The following is a 23,796-nucleotide window of genomic DNA, read 5'->3' as shown; positions in this document are numbered from 1 at the left end:
CCCTTCCAGGGGGAACGCGCCGCGGGGAGCGCAGGAAGGAGAGCTTCCCGCATCCCCCGCGGCTGGCGGGGGCGGGAACCCGGGCGACAGGGAGAGTCCGCGAGCGGACGCTCCAAGAGAGGAGCCGGACAGCAGGAAATGTGAGGGGACGCGGCCGGAGCGGAGCCGGGCGGGAGCCGGAGCTCCTCCCGCGGGGCGGGGCCGCAGCCTGCCGGGCTGCGGCGGGCGGGCCGCGCCGGGAGCGCGTAAGTGACGCAGCGTTCCCGGAAGCCGCCCGGAGCTGAAGGAAGAGCGGCTGAGGAGAGGGTAGGGGAGGCAGTCGGGTTCTCGCCGCGGCTGTCGGTGGGCTCGGCGGAGCACTCCAGCTCCATCCCACTCTGCTTCCATCCCTTCCTGTCCCATTCAATTCCGTTGCCTGCCGGGGGCCATGTCGCTCTTCCAGTCCGCCCTGGACTTCCTGGCGGGCCCCGGCTCCCTGGGAGCCGCCAGCCGTGACCAGAACGATTTCGTGGGGCAGACGGTGGAGATGGGCGACATGAAGCTGCGCATCAAGCGGGTCATCGCCGAGGGTAAGAGCGGGCGGCAGGGCCGGGCCGTGCGGGGCGGACGCGGGCGCAGCGGGGTGGGGATGGGCTTTCCCGCGGGCCTCCTGCTCCCGTTTTCCCCGTCTCCTGTTGCTAGACCAGGAGGGTTTCCTCCCTGGGAGGCCGCGCCCGGTGGGGGCGGGCGGGCGGCGGGCGGGGCGGTTCCGGCCTCTCGGGAAGGGCTGGCGGTGTCCGTGCCGAGCCGGTGTCCCCAGGCCCGGGGGTCGCAGCAGTGCTTGGTATTACTGTCCCGCCTCAGGAATAGCCAACCAGTTGTGTTGTGGGGCCGTTTCTTCGCTTGCTTCATGGTTTAAAATGCCTTCACCACATTACAGAACTCAGAGGAGTTTGTAGCCTGTCACGGTCTTTATAACCTACCCAGGACCTCATGAAAATTCTGGATGGCATTTTTTGCATTTTTTTTTTTTAACTCAATATATAATATGCCAAACATGCAAGGTTGCCTCTGTTGTTTGGGGTAGATTGGAAGACTATGGAATGCAGGAAATGTGTTTGCTTTAAACACGTCTGTCAGGAGGCTGGTCTTACTGCGCACATAGACTTTGCTGGAGTACGGGGAGTTAAATATCTGGGCAGTTTCCAGTTTAAGTGAAGCTTTGGGTAGGTAGCCTGGCACACAGCTCGTTAATCTATTTTAGAAAAAGTGATACATTTGATACATGCAAATTACTTAGATATTAGAAGAAGTTTGGATTGTCTTAATGCTTGTGATCAGAGAAAATACTTTATTTTCTCCTGCAGAGGAACCATTGAAGGCTACTCTCAGAAGACTGAAATGTGGACTTTTCTATAGTTCTGCAGTTAAATATTTTATTAACTTTGTAGAGATGGTTGATGTTATTTAGGTTAAATACCTCAAAACTCTATTTAGAGCTCCTTTTGGTTTGGAGTTTCTTTCAGTAGTTTCTTCTTGTAATTACCTGATACTAAGTAGTTTTCTGTTGAAATCTTGGTGATTAGCATAGAAGAAAAATTTGGTTAAAATTAGGTACTTCAAACCATTTGCAAGCTACTTATAAAATTTTTGATCTGTAAAAGAACAACAGGTCTTCACTGCTTTATCTTCTTAAAGGCCATACTTTGTTGCTTGAATGCTCAGGCACTTTTGACATATGATCTTAGAGAAAACTTGGCAGTTTCTTATGTAGTTAGTTGCATTTTAAACAGCACTAGATGACATGTTCTCCTGTTCTGCCTTCAGCCTTTACTTGCAGCTTCTTTACAGTCAGAGTTGTGACTGAAATGTAAACACCGAGTAGGATGTGAATGCTAAAAGAACTGTCTGTGCTGCTGATACTGTAAAATTCTTGCCAGCAGTGACCACAGCAGTTACTGAAGGACAAAGGAAAGTTAAGTCTGGAAGCTATTTTTGAGGCATATATACTATTTGGTTCTTGGTTCTGGAGCGGGTATTTTAATACTTTACTTTGACAGCAGTCTACTGTTTTCCAGAATATGACACAGGCATTGTAAAATGTCAGGGGAAAGATGCCAAGTTAGATGACTTAAAGCAAATGGAGACATGCTTTAACTCTACAGTTCTGTACAATTTCCCTGTAACCATTGCTTTGTGTTCCATGTTTGTCTCAGTGTTATGTATTTATTTTATGTTGTTTTCTTTCCTTATTTTGCTAACTGAAGTTGGGCTAGCTGCTTGCTTTTTCTGGAAAATATAATTTTCTAGCCAATGTAGCCGGTCTAAAAGAGCCCTTGCAGTATATTGAGCATAAGGGTAAAACTCATGTAAAATACAGAAATCCCAGCCTCTCCTGTGATCTTCACACTTGAATTTGTCTGTAGTGTATAGTTTAATTTGTTGCTCAAATTGCATTTATCTTTCAACTCTGGACATATTGTGGCACCATCTGATACATGGATCCACAACTGTGGCTTCCATGTATTCCCTTGCATGGTTACAAATATGGGATCTGTTTTTCTTCCAGGTCAGTTCTTTCATGCCAGATTCCCTTCTGGAAAGTCAAGTGCTGCTTTCTGAATCTGGATTTCAAATCCATGGTGAACTGCGTGTCATCTGCCAGTGCAGGCTTTTCTGTAGGCTCATACGCTCAGCTTTGTAGCTGGTGTGAACAGTGCCGGTGGTTTAACATTGCCCAGTATCATGTGGTAGCTCAGGTTCAGTTGTTCCCCTAGACCACAACTCCTTCTAGCTCTGTAGTGTGCAGCAGTGCTGGTGCAAATCCATGTTTGGCTGTGCTCTAGGCTGAGAGTTGTTGCACAGGTTGCTTGGATGCATTTTCCTGGTTGCTTCACAGAGGTGTTGTGCTGGGGTAGGACTGGGCTGATTGAAAATACGGTGTGCTGCTGCAGGAGGCTGACAGTAACCTGTGAGGGATGAGCTGGTGATGATCTCTTTTGCTGATACTACCTCTAAATGCAGGAACAGACCAAGTGTGTCACAGACTGGGCTTCTAGAATATGGTATCCTGTTTTTTTTTCTTAATTGGACATTTCAGTAGCTCACTGCCAAGATTTTAGAGGACTTTGGTGGGGGCCTTTACGTATAATCCCTTCTTGATCTTGGTATGATGGTGGCTTCAGGTGTCCTGCTGTTAAGCACACAGACCCCCACTTTAGTATTACTTCAGTAAAATAGTCACAGATTTCCTGCCTAATTAGTGAATACTGTTGCTTCTTTTGTATGTGAGACTAAACAATTTAGAATAAACCAGATTGCGTGAAAAAACGTGGAACGAGCAAGTTCTGTAGCACACGTTTAACAACCATTCTTCATGTGTAATGAAATCTTATGCTTCCTTTGCGTAACAAACATTGATAAAAAAGCACACAAGAAGAGAAACATGATGAGAAAAAAAGAATGCATTATTCAATCTGTTTGATCTGAGTCTAAAGCTTTTACAATAATTTAAATAAATTTAAAAATTAAAAAAAAAAATTCCTTAGTCAGAAAGATACCAATAGGCTACAGACTTAAATGGGTGCAGACTTTAACACTTTTTTGCACTTAAAAATAGATGTCATAACTTGAAGCCATATAGGTAGGTTGTCATAACAATTTGTTACAAGCTGTTTTATGTCAACGTGAAACTTCTGTAATTAAAGCGACTTTTGTTTTCTTTACTTCAGGGCTTCCTCAGTATTTTGAGTGTGAACAGACAGTGTTACAATTTGCCAAGCTTATAGGAACAATTCTGTGGTCTCTGCAACTACTAGATTCATAGGCTAATGATAACCTAATTAAGTCCAGGTTTTTGAGTGGATTTATTTTGCAAACCTCTAGCAGCAGAGTATCTGTGAACACTGTTAGTTTTATTTGCTGACAGATAAGGGAAAAAAAGATGATTCCTAAAGAACAACTAAAGCATCTGATCTAGCAGCTGTCCAGCTTCCATTTTCTTCACTGTAAATGTAGACAATGTTTTCAACATGGTGCAGAGCAGTTCTGTTTTGTAAAGTTGTTGTTTCTTAGCTGCAGCAAGTCGTGCTTGCAGGGGAGCTCTCAAAGTTTGAGGATATTCTACCTTTCTGCTTCTCAAGGGTGTGGGAAAATGTACAGATCTTTAAGTTTGGGCCATCCTTCATTCTTGAGGCAGTTTCATCATGTTACTAGGACTTGCAGTAGACACAAATACATGAGTGGACTTCAAAAAAAACCCCTTGTGAATCAATGCTTCGCAGCAATACAGAGCGTCTTTTCTGTTTTGATACTCTGATAGAAAAGCTTTCAATTAAACTGCACTATAACTTACATTCCAGGCTAGAATTGCAGTGTTTCAATTAAGCTATAGTTGAAACATAAACCACTGAAAGTTGATATGGAAACAAATTTGGTCGGTATTTGGGAGGGGAGTAGACTAGTCATATCAAATAATTGCAAACAGGAAGCTACTCACACCCTCACCTTCTCAAGACTAGTTAAGTGTGTAGTGAAACAGTGAGTGAATTACAGTAGCAATTACACTTATACTGTTATGATGTACTTGATGTCCCTATTTTGATGCTTCTCTAGCTGTCATTTTACTGAAGCTGCTTATCTGAAAAAATAATTTTTGAAGATGTGTAAAAGAGGGGCATGATAAGAAAAGAGCAGTTTAAAATCCAGTTTGATGTGTAAATACTGTGAAGTTATTCAGTGTTATGTGACGCCTAGGTTTGACTTGAGAGAGAATCCAAATCTCTTGGTTGGAAAAGCAAGGGTCTTCAAATCTCTGTAAGAGAGTGTTGAAGTACTGACAGGAGCACTGCCTGAGGCCTGTGGTGGTGCAAGGATAAGTTTAGAGTGCCTGCTAGTAAATAAAGCAAACGAGGTAGAGTTAGTTCCTGATTTTCTTGAGATGGTGTGGTGGTCTGTAGTGAGCCTTGATGTGTGAGAGCTTGTGTCTACAGAAAAGAAATAAACCCAGTTTTCTTCTGCTGTAATTTCTGAACTAGGAAATACTATCTGAGATGACCTTGGAGGGCTTGGGCTGTCTTCTGAGAATGGGGCTCTAAAATGCCTCAGCAATGCAAAACCAGTCTCTCTGGGCAATAGCTGGGATGGGTGTGTACATATCTCTACACTGGTGATCTGTATGGGGGATGATTTTGCTGATACAGAAATCCTCAGAAAACTGTCTTAATACCATCTACAAACATATATATGAGTTGAAAAAATGAGTGAAAACACCCCAATGTAAATTTATTCTTTAGACACCCCTAGAAGCTGTTCTTCTCTTAACTTCCATTTTACCATTTGCCTCAGTTAGATCTGCTGTGTGTTTGTTGAAAGTGTTTTTAATTTTTTTTTTCTGAATGTTTGCAAAGTATATTGGTCAGAGGGCTCGGGGTAAACTATTATGGCAGAGGAGAAATTTTGCCAGTAAACTTGTCCCCGTGTTTGTTGAAAGTGTTTTTAATTTTTTTTTTCTGAATGTTTGCAAAGTATATTGGTCAGAGGGCTCGGGGTAAACTATTATAGCAGAGGAGAAATTTTGCCCTTGTCCCTACTGAGGGTATATTAAAACTGCTTTAATAGACTGCTTCTTCAGTGGAGTTAGCATCAAACTGTAAATGAAACTGCTTTTAAGAATGAAGCAGTAGGACTAGTTTTACTTTTTGTTTAAGAATTATGTTCACTAATAACAGATGGCTTAAAAAAAAAGTTAGAAGTATCTTTGCAACATGCTCTAACTCCTTTGGTATCCCAGAAAATCCATGGAATTAAATATTTCTGCTATAATGCTGCAGTAATAGTAGTAAACCAAACACTACATGTAATGAGCCAAGTTGTACGGAGCAGAATTCTGTTCAGGTAAAAGAGTGAAAACAACAGAATGGGAAACTTATTTGACACTGGTGTTTTGAGAGGGGCATAGTTGTAAAGGCAAGCTTGTAGGCCTCAGCAGTTGGATTCTCTGTAATGCAGGTTCAATGAAGTAGAATTTAACCAGGCATGATACCATTGGCTTTTCTCTGAAAATATGGAAAGTTTAATGAACTCCATTCTGTTTAGCATTTCAGTACTTGATAATAAGGTGCAATCACTGAAATAGAAATACGTATTTTAAGCTAGTTATGTACTGTCAAACTTCTGCTACCTCAGTGAGGTTTGCACAGTGCTCTTGAGCAAAGGGAAGTGTTTGAGAAAATAGTTCGACAAAATGAATTGGAAGAGAAATATTTTATGAAATAACACATTGCAATTTGGTAACAATATTACCATTATGTGTGTAATGTATGCTTCAGTGCTTGAAAATGCTTTCTGACAGGACAGTTATCTTAAAAACAGGAGGTGTTTGTTTAGCAGTTATCTTCCTTAGTTATTTCTGTTTTTTATACCAAGTGTTAGCAGTGTAATACCAAAAATATTAATTGAATTTATCAGGTAATTTTGGTGTCCTGTATTTTGGTTTTATAAGAACCTTTTTTAAAAAAATGGCTTCATAAGAAATCTGCATAGACAGACTTAACAAAATGCAGGAAAGTAACAAAGTCAGTGTGCTCTTTGCTTATGTACAAGAAAGGAATGGAATATCTGAACTCTTGCTGAATATCAGCAGTGTTGACCAGATGCTGAAAAATGTGTGCTTAGTACATTTAGAAATGTATCTAAATTCATGTATTGATTCTCTTAGACTAAAGAGAATTATGTACCTGAATATTGAAATTAAAAGTGACTAAATGTGCCTTCTTCTTGCAGGGGGTTTTGCTTTTGTCTATGAAGCTCAAGATCTTGGAAGTGGTAAAGATTATGCTTTGAAGGTAATAGTAATTTATTTCACTATAGGATTCTAAGATGTGCTTGATATTTCAGCTTGATATTTTAGTGTGACAATTAATCCTTGATGTATGCCAGTGAGCAAGTAACTTGGAAAAATGCAGTGTATTAGTGGTGTTTGTAGCCCACTGTTTAGAATGGTTATTCCAGTTAGAACCCAACACTTCATATTTAGGTGACAGAGAGGGGAATTGGTCTTTTAGGTGCTACTGGTCTTTATTTTTTCATTTGGTGTAGAAAGTCATTATCCAGTCCAAAATATTTTGATGCACGGGTAACAGAATATTTCATAGTTACCTGAAGTGGAGTACAGGCATCTTTTTCACTCGTCAGAAGAAGATTTAGCCTACCTTCTTACTTTAAGAGTAAATTTCCTTAGTATTAAAAATAGTGCTCCACACTTTGACTCATTGTTTAAACATTTGGCCTGGTACTTTTTAGAGACAGTTTTCTGCATTTTTGATTTCTAGAGGCTTCTGGTAATCAGCTGTAAACAGGGTATTTGTATGAGGGGTGGGAGAGGTAAGTTGACAAGATACCACCAGTAATAACTTTGGTTTTTTCCATTTCATTCCACATCCTACAGTAACAAAATACGTGACCAAAGCCATATACTGTATGTGTTCAAAAGGTCCTCTAGAAATATCCCCATTAAAAAATAACAGGTAAAAGTTGAACCCTTACTATACTTCCTCTGTTCTGTAAAACCGGTGCTTTTGTAGAGAATGCTCAAGCTGCTTGTAGTCATATGTTAACTGCAAATCCAGGTAATACTAGAAACAGTAATGCTTAATTTTGCTACCGATTACACAAGTACCATTGAAAAAGCCTGCCTACATAATCTGGAGGAGTTTAGTCTAGAATGAGTTGAAGGTTGTTGCTGAATATTTCAGACAGAAGGTGACTCTTTCCATGTTAGGTCACAAAGCTGTAGCCAGGAGACTTCAGTGCTTTATATATCAACTATAGAACTATCAAAACAATTACTTTAAAGAGTGGCAAAAGTTACAGCTGCTCAATTATCACTAAACCTGAATAGTCCAAGTAACTGGAAAATTGGGTATTATTTATGAGAGAATGTCAAAACATACAATAAGCCAGTTTTGTTTACTGCCCCATTACAGTTCCTTAGGTTTTTGACTACAGTTTATCCTTCATATTCTGTGAAAAACGAAATCTGTGCATTGTTACTCTAAGTTTCAGTAACTCTATCTTCTCAATTATTTTGTTTTTTTTTTCACAGCGATTGTTGTCTAATGAAGAGGAAAAGAACAAAGCCATCATTCAGGAAGTTTGTTTTATGGTATCCTTTTCTGTAAGATATTTAACTGCCTGGGATTTCTGGGTAACAAAAGATGGCTGTACAGATTTTTCTTCATGCTATGCAGTGCCTAAGAGGACTGACATTCTGCAGGTCGGGGTTTGTGATTTGTCATGAATCAACATCCAGAAAGTTCAGTTCTTCAAAAATTGCGGTTATACAATGTGTGCAAATAATTTTTGTAACTAGTGAAGGATTTGCCATGTACTTTTAGCAAGAAGTGACATTCTTATTTGGCCTTACTTGCAGCCCTGTGAATGACATCAAGAGACCTTTTGACTTCACATGATACTTAGATTTTAAATAATATTCCCTCACGTGCACTGGATTTATTGCTCTTTGCTTTTATGCTCAATGTTTATTAATTTCTGCTTTAGATACATCTGGCTGTAAGAAGTAGTGCTAGCTGTTAAGGAATAAATTTCAGTGGACTAACGTGCATTGGAAACAAGCAGATGTTTCTCAGTGTCCTTGCTGTCCTCTTTATTTTCAGTTATGTCAGATAGTAGGGTATAATGTAATCTCAGTGTGTTTTGAATCCTTGATTTTACTAAATTCAATATTTTCTCCCTGGCCTGGCTCCTCTTGGGCCCTCAGTTTGTTTCAAGAGTCAGCTATTCAGCTGTGGTATGCTGATGTGTTCCCTTCGGAGTGTTCAGCTTGAATTAATTTTGAATTAGCAGGCAAACCCACTGATCCTAATTTAAACTACTCAAACATTTATTTTCATGGTTGCTGACATGATTGGCAAAATCTTAGCCTAAACACCATTTATGAGACGTACGCTTCCTAGACAGAGTACCATAGCGCTACACGTTTTCTATCTTTGGCATTATCTTGCCAAGAGTGAAGAGCTCAATGTTCTTTGAATGTTTTTCACAGCTCGGAGTCACTAAAGCAGATGTACAACATGATGAAGGGTTACTTGTTGCTAACTTTCTGAGATAAGACTGTGAAGTGCAGTTAATTTCTAGAGCTCTGAATAGAGGGTTGTGGGAGAGATGCATAAGATCAGATTATTATGAATTGTGTGGATCCAACTTGCCGTTTTTAATAGCTTTGTTCTACTTACAAAGTTTTGTTCTACTTTGTTCTACTTTGCTTTTCTCTCTTCAGACTTGGTGAATGCATCCTATAAGTAGATTGTTTGTCTCACAGCACGAGTGTCAGTGTTTGCACAGACAAGCATAGTGCAACATAACTTCCGCTGGCAGGAGCTGAGGTCACTTACACTGTACTCCCCATAACATAGCTCAAAAATGATACCTCAAGTTTGTGAACTGAAAGTGAAACATGATAGAGGTTTTGGCATGAAAAATTATTACTAGTGATGGGAGGGTAAGTTCCTTGCCCTTTTAGACCTCTAATTGTTTTGAACTCTATTTTAATTACTTAAAATAGAAGCATGGCATACTTAATACTTCTTTGGGAAAGATAGGTGAGGATACGATAGCCCTTTCTTGATCAGCCATCTAGAGAAGCAGCTGATAATTAGAAGATGTCCCTGCTACTCCTTCTAGGCACTCATTGTCAAAAGACAAAAAGAACTATACCTGTTACTGAGTCCAGTTTCTTCTGAGCCATAATCATAAGGATTTTTAATTTTTTTAAAAGTTTTTTATTAAATTACCTTAGATTTCTTTCTCAGATTTCTTACAGCTGAGACATGTATTTCCCTGTTTTGCTTAGAGTATTGATTGCAGCTACTATGCTTTCTGTGGTTTTAAGCTAACATTTCAAATGAACTGCTGGATGCAATAGTATCAATGAACTTGGGAGTCATCTTCCTTGAACATGTTATCTCCAGAAAAAACTTTCAGGTCATCCCAACATTGTCCAGTTTTGCTCTGCAGCATCTATAGGAAAAGAAGAATCAGACACGGGGCAGGGAGAGTTTCTTCTGCTTACAGAGCTGTGTAAAGGTAAACTTTATTTCTTTTCCCAGCAGTGCACACTTCTTCTGGAAGCTGTTTTGCACAGGTTGCTTGTTAACTTAAAAGCTTGGAATGACTGTAGAAGATAGCATGGTTCAGTGGAGCTAGAGTTAAAATTTATCTTTTATAGGATAAAGATCATGGTTTTTTAGACTACAGTTTAACCTTGTCTTAAATATGAGGTAATCATTAAGTTTTTTGTGTTTGAGACTAGTCAGAGAAAGGAAGAGTAGGAGTAGTTCCTTAGAGCACTCTTTTTCTTGTCATTGTAATCAGTGTGAACTTGCCATTTTCAGAAAATCTGTTTAATACAACTCAAGATTGTAAGTTGTTCTTGAGAAGGGTCTATTTGTGTCAAGCTTTCAGAATTTGCAGTGTTCTCTGTCTGCTTATGCAAATTTCTCTCACTTCCTGCAGGACAGCTGGTGGAATTCTTAAAGAAAGTAGAATCCAAAGGACCTATCTCTTGTGACACAGTTTTGAAGATCTTTTATCAGACCTGCAGAGCAGTGCAGCATATGCATAAGCAGAAGCCTCCTATTATTCATAGAGACTTAAAGGTATGTTACAATATTTAAATAAAGGCTGAACTTTTGAACAGCAAATGAGCCTATTGGGCTGGATCAGTGTTAAAAATTATTCTTGAGCATAGAGCTTAGATCTATTGCCTTGCTGTAACTGTTGAGTGTGGAGGTCATCACTGAAATACTTGCATCTCTTCAAACAACTTCTCCTTGTGCTTGCTGTTTAGAAACTGCTTGTAGTCTATCTGAAACAAGCTGGCAGAAAAGTAGTGTATCATGTTTTACTAATTGAGTTAGCCTGTGTATTTTGGTTTTGATAAAATATTCAGTTACAACTAGTGAAGTGCAGTTCTGGGTTAAGCAGGTGTCTTAATAGAAGAGGTAAAGCTTTGAAGGAGAAGAATATTGAATTATCTGTGAAGGATTACATTGCCATTAAGAATGTGTAGTGATCTGTTACTTTTAAAACTGGTAACTTGCATTGTACTTCAGTGCTTGTTTTAAATTTGAATTATAAAACTTGGTATGTATAATTCAGGTTAGATTTTGTTTCTTAGGGGTTTTCTGGTTGTTTTTTGTTTGTTTGGTTATTTTTTTAATTAATTGGCCTTTACCTAGAATCTATAGGCTTATGCTGTACAAATTGTTCTGTCCTTAGGAGCTTTGGAGATTTGAAAGGACTTACCTGGGTTTGAATTTTGTATTTTGAAGACAGGGGTTCACCTTTACCTATCCAATATGCCTTAGATGAAGAAGCCCTCATCATCAGTGAGATTCTGCTGTGCTATGAATAGATCTGAATTTTCCTTAGCATAAAAACATAAGACAGAGGAGATTTTTATTCTTGGAACAGTGTCTAAATTTCACACATGTCTTTCCAGCCTGATGTGATTTCATTTAATATAAAACTAGGAAAATTTGTTCCTCCTTAAGTAAGCATGTACTCGATTACTTTGGGAAAAGGCAAATATGACCACTTCTAGAAGTAAGTGTGTTAATTATTTTCAACATTCAATGAAAGCTTTGATGTTAGCTATTAATATAGCCCATAAATATAAACCTAGCTTTGGTGACAGAGCACTCCTTTTCTGTTTTTTTTTTTTTGCTTGGTGCCATTGAACAGGCTTTTAGGTTGTGTCAAAGACAACTTAACCATTCTTCACCGAAATTTCTATATGCTAGCCCCTAGCTTTTGTAGAAAAGGTGCATCTCTCTTCTAAAAAAAAACCAAAACAAACCCAAAACAACTATTTATAAATAAATACACAATATCTCTCTTAGCCAGCTGCATAGACATTGAGCTAACGCTGTAATTCAGAACTGTTTTTTTCTTCTCAAGGAAGGTATCTTTCTGATAGAGCTAAAACATTGGGAAAAGACAGGAATTTGGTTTTGTGCTGGTCTCATGTTGCAGAGGCTGCAAAACAAGATTAAATGGTTGTTGTGCTGCAAGAGGCAGAGGCATGACTACAGCCAGGAGCCAAATAGGGATCATTTAACTGTGCTACCCTTGTTAGCAGTCTAAGCTAAGAAACTGTTAGCAGCAGCATAGAAAACTATAGGTCAGAGTTTTGAGCCAATTAACTTTGACACCTTTTCCTAACTTTATATAGAGGTACAAATTTTATTTTTCAGTCCTTTTGTGATTATGACTCCAAGTACATCTGCCCAATACTTCTACTCTTTCCTGAAGTTTCTTCCACATTTCAATTAACGATACAGTATGGTTGGAATTTATGAAGAGAAAAAGGCAGGAATAATGGATGATGAGCAATCCAGGCAGCACATGGTTCTCAAATAACTGTTTTCTGTCTCTGCACAGGGTCACAGCTGCTTCTTTATGGGTGTCTCCTAGCAGCCTGCTTCTCTATTAGTACTTCTCTGTTTTTTGCCTATAGCAGTCCTAACCTTTGTCCCATTACAGTTGAGCTAACAGTGCTCAGTTTTATGCCTGAAAACGTCTGGATTCTAAGACACTGCTTGTACAAGTTCTCACTTGAAAAACTGGCCTTTTCTTAGGCTCTAATGAAATTACTTTTTTTTTTTTCCCTGAGATTTATTTCTTGCTCTTTGGAATGTTTCCTCTTCATGGTGTGCTTGGTGCTTCCTTTCAAAACTTGGCTATGTTGCTACTGTATAAAACTAATGTCTGTATGTAATGTCTGAAATCTTCGTTTTCCTGTAGACAATACTGTTGGCTAAAGTGATTAGTTTTTATATGCAGAAGTAAGATGATGTGCATAAAAGCATGTGTGTTAGAACAAAAAGGACATGTTTTTTTAATCTGTTACTTTACATCTTTTTGAAGGTGGAAAATTTGCTTATTAGTAATCAGGGGACAATTAAACTTTGTGACTTCGGTAGTGCTACAACTATAGCTTACTATCCTGACTACAACTGGTCTGCACAGAAGAGAGCAGTGGTTGAAGAAGAGGTGAGACTATTTTAATGTGATTTAATTCTAGTATCAACAGTGGATTAGTTTAACTGTTACTATTAATCTGGTATTAATTTGTGAGACAGCTAAGACAACTGAAGATTTTTTCAGTTAGAGCATTATTTATAAAGCTTTGGCTTTGTGTTTGTTTTGCTAGAGTTCAAAAGCTGTCTGCAGTTACAATCACAGCTTGTGTTCTGTAGCTACATGTAGAAACACTTCAGCATGGTCAGTGTCCATTCTGCAGTCTGCTGTGAAAATAAAAGTAGTTACTAGGGCTTCTTCTGATTGCACTGGACGAGAAATTGGTTGTGCCACACTGATGTCCACCTTCTGATCTGTATTTCCTCAGCTGAATAATCTGTGAATGAGAGGCAAGTCTGCTCAGCAGAATAGAAATGGGCATTATTGCAGTGCCTTGGTCTGCTCAGCAGAATAGGAATGGGCATTATTGCAGAATCTAGCATGCAGTGTACTTTTGAAAACTGCATTTGTTCTTAGTTTAGAATTGAGAGCAATGCTAGTAAATCTGGTGTAGTACATCAGTGGGAGAAATACACTTAAGTTCATGTGCACAACTTCTGACATCACAAGCCCCTGTTTTGCAATCTGGTATTCTTGGAAAGCATCGCACTGATGAAATGATGTTGTACCACTGTTTTGTATAGTCTATGCAAAAAGATGGTAGAAAAGGTCTTTCCAGGTAATCTTATGACCAGAGTTTCTCTTCGGATTTGTCTGCACTGTCATTAATTGTGCTGAGAAAGTGAGAGAGATGCACTGAAGTGTGAATTCACTTATTGGCTTATTGTTGATTTTTGGTATTAGTGTTCCTGTCCATTTTTGCCTCATGTAGAGCAGTCACTTTATGTGCTTTGCTGTTTGGGAGGATTCATGATGATCAATGTTGAGTCCTACTGTTTTCATGTGACCTTATGTCACATGAAAAGCTGTTGTGACTATTGCAGGATTCAGTTGAAGGCTTTTTCCTTGACAAGTGTTTCTGAAATTAATTTTAAAAATGAACATACTATCAATTCTACATGGAGAGCTGTTTCCTTGGTTGATTGCTGTTAAAGCTCATAGTTCAATATTGTTTCAATAATTTCTGTCTTCTCCAGATTACAAGGAATACAACACCAATGTACAGGACACCAGAAATGATAGACTTGTATTCAAATTTCCCAATTGGTGAAAAGCAGGACATTTGGGTAAGAAGACTTTTTTTCTTGCTGCATCATTCTTGCTCATGTCATAGTGAAACTGATTTTGCAGGCTTTGTGTAAGTTTGTTGATTAAATTACTAAAGCACCGAAATAAATGTAGGATGCTGTCTTAGATCAAAATAAACTTAAGTAGTATGGATCCTGTGTCTAAATGTTAAAAGAATGAGATGTACTGTACAAGATTTTTTCCCGGATTAAACTTGACTTCTATTTGGGAGGCAGTGCTGAAATCTCTAACATTCGGTAGAACTGTTGCCTAGTTGGAGCTTGCCACCATAAATCCAGAATACTTAGAGTCCTTAGATTCAAATTCTTGCCTTTCATGCTCTGCCATGCATGTAATCCTGGGACAGCCTATTGCTGAGTTCAAAATGTTATGTCTAGGTATGGAATGTAGCTAAAATTACTGACAGATATCAAGAATTAGAGCAATGCAGAGATCATTCATGCTTTGTGTAGAAAGGATGGTAAGCTGCACGCTTTCACTAAAAAATCTGTAGCGAGAATTAAAGGTAAATAAAAGCTCTACCTTTTCCAGCTGCATAATGTTGCAGTACTGAGGTACTCCCCAGTAGTGTAGCACTTAATGACTTGGTTTGTGGGTTGTTTTTATAAAGGCAAGTGTCAAGCTGTTGAGTTCTTACCTGTATCAGCAGTGTATCAAAAGACAAATTGAGAAAATGTAATTCTGGTGCTTTAAAAGATTTTTTTATGCAATCTTGGAATTCCATTCAGTTTATTAAATTCGTTGCAAGATATTGTGGAAACTCTTGTTCAGTTTGTACAGCTGTTGGTGGCGTCCTTGTGGCATGTGAAGAAACACCAAATAAAATTTTTCTGACCATTTGGTCTCTTCATGTGCATTAAATACTGTCAGCCTGAGCCAGGATCACAGAATCACAAGGTTGGAAGAGACCTTCAAGATCATTGAGACCAACCCGTGCCCTGACACCTCAACTAAACCATGGCACCGAGTGCCACATCCAATCTTTTTTTAAACACATCAAGGGATGGTGACTCCACCACCTTCCTGGGCAGACAATTTCAGCACTTTATTACTCTTTCTGTAAAAAACTTTTTCCTGATATCCAATCTATATTTCCCTTGCTGCAGCTTGAGACTGTGTCCGCTGGTTCTGTCAGTTGCTGGCTGGAGAAAGAGACCAACCCCCACCTGGCTACAGCCACCTTTCAGGGAGTTGTAGACAAGTTGTAAGGTCACCTCTGAGTCTCCTTTTCTCCAGATGAAATAACCCCAGCTCCCTCAGTTGTTCCTCACAGGGCTGTTCCCAGCCCCTCACCAGCCTCGTTGCCTCCTCTGGACGCGCTCAAGCGTCTCAACATTGTTCCCAAAGTGAGGGGCCAGAACTGGACACAGCACTCAAGATGTGTCCTCACCAGTGCTGAGTACAGGGGAAGGATGACCTCCCTGGCCCTGCTGACCACGCTATTCCTGGTCCAGTTGCTGTCACCAGCACCCCCAGGTCCCTTTCTGCCTGGGCACTGTCCAGCCACTCTGCCCCAGCCTATAATGCTGCAGGGGGTTATTGTGGCCAAAATGCAGGACTTGGCACTTGGACTTATTAAACCTCATCCTGTTAGACTCTGCCCATCCATCCAACCATTCCAGATGTCTCTGCACAGCCCTCCTACCTTCCAGCATATTGACACAGACTCCCAGCAAATTTATCATGAAAGACTCAACACCCTCATGCATGTAGTAAAAAATCAGTAAAAATATTGAACAGAACTGGCCCCAGCACAGAGCCCTGGGGGACACCACTGGTGACTGGCCCCAGCTGGATGCAGCACCGTTCACCGCCACCCTGGGCCTGGCCATCCAGCCAGTTCCTAACCCAGCACAGAGTGCTCCTGTCAAAACTGTGGGCCGCCAGCCTTTCCAGGAGTGTGCTGTGGGAGACAGTGTCAAAGGTCTTGCTGAAGTTCAAATAGACAACAAACACAGCCTTTCCTGCATCCACCAGGCGGGTCACCTGCTTATAAAAGGAGATCAGGTTGGTCAGGTGGGACCTGCTCCTCCTAAGTCCATACTGGCTGCATCTGATACCTGGCCATCCTGTAAATGCTGCATGATGACACTCAGTATAAACTGTTCCGTTACCTTACCTGCTACTGAGGTCAGGCTAACTGGCCTGTAATTACCAGGATCTTTCTTCCCACCCTTTTTGTGGATGGGTGTCACATTGGCCAGCTTCCAGTCGTCTGGAACTTCACCAGTGAGCCAGACTGCTGTTAAATGATGGAGAGTGGCTTCACAAGCTCATCTGCTAGCTCTCTCGTCTCCCTGGGATGGATCCCATCTGGGCCCATAGATTTAAGAACATCAGTGGCTCAGCAGGTCTCTGACGGTCTTCTACTGGATAACAGGGGGACCATTCTGCACCCTGACACCATATGCCACCCAGGAGGAGAGCTGTCCTGAGCACAAGCCATCATCTCACTAAGGACTGAGGCAAAGAAGGTGTTAAGCACTTCTGCCTTCTCCTCATCAGCAGTTACTAAGTTCTCTCCCACATCCAGTAGAGAACAAAGGTTGGTCATACCCTTTCTTTTGCCATTAATATATTTGTAAAAACATTTTTTATTGTCTTTTACAAAAGTTTTCAAATTGAGTTCAAACTGAATTTTGGCCTCCCTAACTTTTTTCCTACATGCTCTACCAACCCCCTAAAATACTTTCTGAGATACCTGACCCTCCTTCCAAAGATGATGCATCCTCTTTTTATTCCTAAGTTCCTTCAAAACCTCATTGCCCATCCAGGTTTGCCTTGTTAACATCCAGTCAAAAAGAAAACTAGAAGTGTGTTCAACAAAAGCCTCACTCAAAAGGGCAATTGCAGTTTTGTGGTTTTTTTTTGAAAATAACTGTATATGTTAGTGTTAACATGGTGGTCTCCCCCTGTGTTTTGGGAATATCTGTTTCATTTACCATACCTAAGTTGGACTGTATTGTTCCATATTTTTTCCTTTATGCTTTGGGTTCAATAAAAATATGAAAGTATTTGGCAGTAGAATATGGACCTGTCTCTGGAGGCATAAATGATTTGTAGTTAGTGCCTAGGATAAAAAAACCCAATTTTTCAAAGAAAGCAGGTAGAGTGATTAACACTCTTTGATCTGTGTATTTGTCACTGTGTGAGCTTAAAAACGAAGTCTGTCTTAGAACAGCAGTACAGATGAAAGGTTAGTTGTCAACCACATTGACTCCACAATGGGAATGTGATTAGGTGTCATTATAAGTCCAGAGTTTCTTAGAGTTGCTGACTGCTTCCTGTATGTTTCCTACCTAAGTCTAAAGATCAGAATATAAACACTAAATCCAAATGTTTTAGTTACTTGTTTTCAAAATTAATGTGAATTCCTGAACTCAAATTCAACTGACAGGCTGTTCCTTTTCAAGTGATTTTTCTTCATGCTTGAAAGGCCCTTCATACCCTTTCACTCTCAAAGATTTCTGAAAAGCAAAGGTGTTGACTTCAGAAGTGTTTGTTAAGGAGCAAAATTTCAAAGCTGGGTTCTCCTAGCTGATATCTAGTTAAAAAATTTTAATGGTCCATGCAAGACATACTGCAGCTTTTAATTCAATGTGAGCTGAACAATCTCTTCAGGTTTCATGTAGTTTAATTTGACTTAATTTTACTTCAGTCTAATACCTATGTCATCCTGGAGCTGTACTGTAGAACTTTAGTGTGCTGCTTGTTACCTGAAGACAATCGGGAAAAACAACAATATTTTGTTTAAAACAATCCCACCCCCTCCTTATCCCCTCAATCCACAAATACTGTCTGAACCTCTTAAAAACCCCACTGTCATCCTAAGGAAAATTTCAATTGCTGGTAAACACCCAGTAGCAGGTCAAAAGTTACTCCTAGCTATTTTTGATTGTGGTTCTGCTTTTTTACCTTCTGGCTTGTGAGTGCTCAGATGGATCTGGGTAGCTTCTGTAGAAGGACTGTGCAGCTTTGGGACAATATCCTGGGAATGGACTCTTCTGTCAAGTGTAGCAGTGCTGAGGCTGTGTGGATGGTGTTTGCTTTGAGGATTTGCCTTGCTGCAACTGAAATTGCCTTCTAGCCAAATAGAATGACAGTTGGTGTTTAAAACAGCCAAAATTTATCACAGTTACAATCCTAAGTTACAGGTAAACCGGAGGAAGTTAGTAACATTCTCCAGCAATTGAAGCAAAAAATCAAATCTGAGTGTCCTCTCTGTATTCTGTGTGTTCAACTGATTGCCTTGGTACTTTTCTCTCCTTTGTGGCTGTGGGTGCTCTCTCATGTTGTGCGGAGTATCTTGGGCTGCACAGGGAGTGGTTTTGTTCCTCTAACTAAATGATGACCTGCTTTGTGAGCAAGCATTCTGTGGAGGAGTAGATGGTATTTTCTGTACTGCCCTGCTGGATTAGTTGGTGTGGGCTGTATGATGGTTCCCTGTACACTTTACGGAGAGTCTTTTTCCACAGCCTGACAAAAATGTGCAAGAATATACAGAATTAACATATGTACTTTATTTCTGGTCCTGGACTGATAGGCTCTCAAAGTATTTCGGAGTAACTAAATCTCTACACCTCAGAGACTTCAATAACTTTCAGACTTTAGAAGCTCTTCTTGGGATAAATTGACAACCAAGGGTAGTTTGAGATGGTATGCACAGAGGGCTGGAGGCAGTGGGAAGTTTTCTTAGGTAACTTCTTCAATGGATTGCTTCATTTTTGAAGGCTGTAAAAGCCCAAATGTTAAAGTAACTGTACATACTGGGGTTCAAAAGAAACTTAGAGGAGGAATTTTCACAACTCATTATGCCAGCAGTTATGTGGAGGCATTGGGTGCTTTATTATCAAACTTTTATAGGTGAAAGTTTGTTTCTTTCTTGAAGAAAGAACATGTTTCTGTTGTGATATTATAACTGCCAGCATATTTAATATCTTAATTTATTTGAAAACATATGTATCAATTTACATTTACTTCAGTAACGGGTTCAGTTATCCTAGCTCCTTAACACCTGGATTATTCAGAGATTAGAATTCAGAACTGATTTCTGTCTTTGTTAGTTTTTGTCTTCTCAGGTTACAAAAACCTTAAATTGGACACAGGAAGGAACTTGGAAGTTCCCAGGATATAGTAGTCTGGGTTTTGTGATTTTTGAGCCTTGAATGAACTTGTCTGAAAATGGTCTTAAATTTTATTTGTTCCAAGATCTGAATAGCCATCTGACTGTAGAGAATAAAAGGACTGTCATTTTGGGCTTCTTTTCTTCAAACCTTCATCAGAAGATGCGTTTTAGAGAGAGTGTTGTGTGTCTCCATAGAGTTTTTTAAGCAATTTGCTTAATACTTACATAATCACCTAGCTTTTGTATTGCATAACAATGTATCCAAGTTAGACCAAATTCTGTCTTGACAAATAAAATATGTCTCCTTGCAGCACAGGATTGAGATATGAAATAAAACTTCTGAACGTTTTTTGAAAGAATAATCCTGCTCTTGAACATGTTCAGTGTGGCAAGACTACTCATTTTGTATGCTTTGAAATTCATAACATGGATTTCTTGTAATGACTTCTAAATGATTTCATTTTAAAAATCAGGAATAGTTTTCCGAAATGACAGGTGATAGGACAAGAGGAAATGGCCTCAAGTTGCCCAAGGGGATGTTTAGGTTGGATGTTAGAAAATATTTCTTCACTGTAGGGGTTATTGGGCACTGGAAGAGGCTGTCCAGGGCAGTGGTTGAGTTACCATCCATGGAGGCATTTAAAAGGCATGTAGATATGGTACTGAGGGACACGGTTTAGTGGTGGATTTGGCAGTGCTGAGTTAACCTCTGGACTTGAGGATCATAAAGGTCTTTTCCAGCCTAAAGGTCCCCATGATCCTATGCAGTATTTCTGTTTACCTCTGTAGGCTCTGGGCTGTATCCTGTACTTGCTGTGCTTTAGGCAACATCCGTTTGAAGATGGAGCTAAACTTCGCATAGTCAATGGGAAATACGTCATTCCACAGAATGACACCCGCTACTCTGTCTTTCATGATCTCATTCGTAAGTTTACAGTGTTATTTTATTTGGTGTCTTTGTGGATACATGTTGTTATTAACAGTTGTTCTACTGATAGTTAAATGTTATTGCTGTGTGAAGGTGAAAAAGGTAAACTGCACCAACTTCTTATTTTATTAATAATCTTAATCCATTATAGAAAAATAAAGAAATTTTATGTGAAAGTTGCTTTTTTAGTTTCTTTTAAGTGTCTGAATTAGTCTATTGGAACAACTGTTGTTTTGATTTGGTTTCTTTGAACTTGCTTAAAAAATTGTTTGCTTTAGGTTTCAGATAGGTTACTGGAAATGTTATTTACTGTTCCAGAAATGTATGTGACTGCAATAGTATTAGATACAAAGTTACCTCTGATGTTCTTTCTTAACTGTTCCCAAGGTGCATTCTTTAAAAAATTATTGATCCTATGTAGTATTGTTTTTTTCTCATGGATACTATTATGAGAATTATATTTGGATATTGATTCAGTAATTTCTCCACTCTGTTCAGGTGTTTGCTTATTGCACTGGAAGGTATTGAAGATATTATTATCAGTTGGGAGAAAAGCTTTGAAGTGTTTACATTGTCTGTATCTCCTTTTTTTTAGGCTCCACTTTGAAAGTGAACCCAGAGGAGAGATTGTCAATCACTGAACTTGTGAACCAGCTGCAGGAGATTGCAGCAGCTAGGAATGTCAATCCTAAATCCCCCATCACAGAGGTAAAAATGTCTCATAAGGAATATAATTGATTAGGCCTCCTTTCTGTCCTCTGCGGTGTATGTATGTTTAGTAAAAGATTTCTGAGCAGGTCGCCTGTTCCTTCATATTTGAAAATTTTGCATGGATTTATTTTGAAGTTCAGTTGAATTGATCAGTATCGCTTGTAAGATCTTTGAAAATATGCCCTTTAAAGCATATTTTAAGAGACCTTAAAAGAAATTTAGTATTTCTTACTGCTTTTTGAAAATCTTTTCATCCTCTTGGTTTATTCTTTATTATGCTAGCAGTCTGACATGCTGTGTGTCTTCTATCATAATTAACTTGCACAGAAAAGTTTTGTATATGAAGGGAAGGCTCTGCTTACACTAACTTGAAACCCACTTAGGCGTCTCCTGTTCAGTGCTTAATTTGCACTATACTGCAGGTGAGTCAATTAGTGTATCTTAACTTTCTGGCTTTGTCCTGAGGTTTAGTTTGCTTGTTCTCACCAAGGAGCAGTAATTTGCCAAGCATAGCAAGATGGGTAAATTAGCAAGAAAATTCTCATCTGGAATATTATTCTCCTCAGCTTCTGGAGCAAAATGGAGGCTATGGAAACAATGCTCAGCCTCGGACATCTGTGACGTCTGTTTCACAGAGCTCCAAGCCTGCAGGGCAGCTCAACAATTTGTACAATGCAGGTATGTTCAAAAAGAGGTATCATTTTAGTATAAAGACAATTGCATATCTTCCATGGGGGGAAAAAAGTCATTTGGGGATTTAACATATTTTGCACTAGTACTAGCTATTTGGTATTTATGTCATTGCTTCTAGCCTTGTATTTTTTCTTTTTTGCAAGGTTTGATTTTATGTTGTTATGCAAATACAAATTTCTCAGGTTCATTGCTGTGCAAGATAAAAATTACGTTTCCTATGGAAAATAATTTGAAGTGCACTATTGACCAGTGGAAGCAGGAGTGTTGACATAAGTGAGCTAAAACTTGATAAAGGTGTGGTTATGAGAGGCAATAATGGTTTAACGAATAAGAGCTGTAGAGGGAGTCTTCAGGTTATGACAAACAGGTGAAAATAGCTTATTTTAAACCCTGAAATTTTTTGATTCAGTGAGGCAACGATATTTGAAAGTGCATTGTCTAAAGAGCAGCATTTAATAGGAGTTTGAATTTAAACTGTTAAAAATCCTCGGGTTCTGTATTTTAATTGAAACATTGTTACCTTGTGGCAGAAAGTACCGAAATCAGGATATAGCCTGAGTTTGTGTTCGACACTGAATTTCTGAGGTAAAAAGAGCAACATTTGCCTTTGCTTTTGAAGAAGAACTGTTTAACATGTAACATGTGTTACATCTACAAAAAGATAGCAGCTATTTATGGTGTGTTGTTATCACTTGTGTTAAAAAAGGCTTAATGTCTGGCTAAATACAGAGAGCTTAATAAAGAAATACAGAAGAAATTGGAGGGATTCTGGCTATGAACCATAGTAGTTCAGTAATGCATGGAATTTGCTGATCTCAGATGTGTTTATTTTAGACTGCAAAAAGCCTGTATGAGGAAGAAATAGCTCTGTGGGCACCTGGGTCCACCTCTCTCTCATTTTCTCTCCTGCTCAAAAAGACTTTGGACTCCCCCATGATAATTTGAAGTCCATTTGGCAGTGATAGTAGTCTAAAGCTATTTAGTTTTTCACTTCCAAAAGATCTGCGTCTGACAGCCTCAAAGGGAGAAGGCAGCATTTGGTCTAGTGACTGTCCAGTCAGCACTTTCAGGAACAGCTGTAGCTGGTACTGCCTTGAATCCAGCTAATTATGGGAGCATTGTCCAGGCCGGACTTCAGGAGCGGACTGCACTCTAGGCATCAGTGGTGAGGAGGAGTTGGGGTTCCATCTGAGAAAAACAGTTGTTGGATTAGCAGAACTAAATGGAATCAACCAAAACATCTCTCCAAAATGATACAATTCAAAGCTGACATACTTAATCAGTAGAAATAGATGATCCAGATTACATTCAGTTGAAAATATAGTAAAGAAAATAAGCTTGATAGGCTTATTTGCATCTAGTTTTTTTTACTATTCTTTCTGCACCCATATTAACTATTATATCTGAATATGGAGCACTTTAATTAATGTAGAAGATACCAAGGGACTGTTTCATATTGTATTCAGTTTTCCTTCCAGCTTGACATTTCTTGCTTGATATTAATTATGATGAACTGTCAATGAGACAAGGGATATCAGTTTTCCAGGGGAAATGTTGAAATTGGGTAACATTTATTGCACTAATAATGTGTGTATATAAATTTCTGTGGAAGAATGCAACACCCTAGTGCTATCATAATCAAAAGTCTGTCTGTTTTGTGTAAGAATGCCTACTGTTTGTTGTATACAATCGTATTAATAGGTATATTGTGCTGTGATATTGTGCTACCTGGGATGTTGTGCTTAATACTTAAGTTTATATATGCCAGCTGCTTCTGAAGCCCTGCATTAAAATGTGTCTACTGGAGATGATTAAGTAAATCTGCTTATGATAAGGTGCACTTTAGAAACTGGTAGTAAAGAAAGGCAATGTTTGCATTGACACTATGAAACATATGCCTTACTTCCAGAATTTTCTGCCTTGTTTTCTCATAAATACAGACAGCAAATTAAACAATGTGTTAGGTATATCACTGGTACTTCCTGACTGCTGGAAGTACTATTTTTTTGCATAGGTCAGAGTTAAGGAGAACTTTGGAACTGTGAGCCTT

The 23,796-nt window shown here is 39.3% G+C and overlaps 1 protein-coding gene across 2 annotated transcripts in view; it reads left to right on the top strand.

Moving 5' to 3' along the window:
* Window positions 1–212: 212 nt before the first annotated feature.
* Window positions 213–23,796, top strand: part of GAK (cyclin G associated kinase) — a 69,417-nt gene continuing 45,833 nt past the window's right edge. The window contains exons 1-10 of one of the 2 annotated variants that reach the window (XM_039724046.1): window positions 213–569; window positions 6,763–6,824; window positions 8,084–8,143; window positions 9,969–10,083; window positions 10,513–10,655; window positions 12,928–13,053; window positions 14,178–14,267; window positions 20,204–20,339; window positions 20,938–21,050; window positions 21,620–21,731. In XM_039724046.1, coding sequence (XP_039579980.1) covers window positions 428–569; window positions 6,763–6,824; window positions 8,084–8,143; window positions 9,969–10,083; window positions 10,513–10,655; window positions 12,928–13,053; window positions 14,178–14,267; window positions 20,204–20,339; window positions 20,938–21,050; window positions 21,620–21,731 — 1,099 coding nt within the window. In that variant the 5' untranslated portion in view covers window positions 213–427. The remainder of the gene's footprint in view (window positions 570–6,762; window positions 6,825–8,083; window positions 8,144–9,968; window positions 10,084–10,512; window positions 10,656–12,927; window positions 13,054–14,177; window positions 14,268–20,203; window positions 20,340–20,937; window positions 21,051–21,619; window positions 21,732–23,796) is intronic. The other variant, XM_039724047.1, reaches the window with a different exon arrangement.

This window comes from Passer montanus, unplaced genomic scaffold (genome assembly GCF_014805655.1).
Source record: "Passer montanus isolate IOZ18808 unplaced genomic scaffold, ASM1480565v1 scaffold52, whole genome shotgun sequence".
NCBI classification, from domain to species: Eukaryota; Metazoa; Chordata; class Aves; order Passeriformes; family Passeridae; genus Passer; species Passer montanus.
The sequence above is the reverse complement of the archived record's forward strand: the minus strand, read 5'-3'. Positions and strand labels throughout refer to the sequence as shown.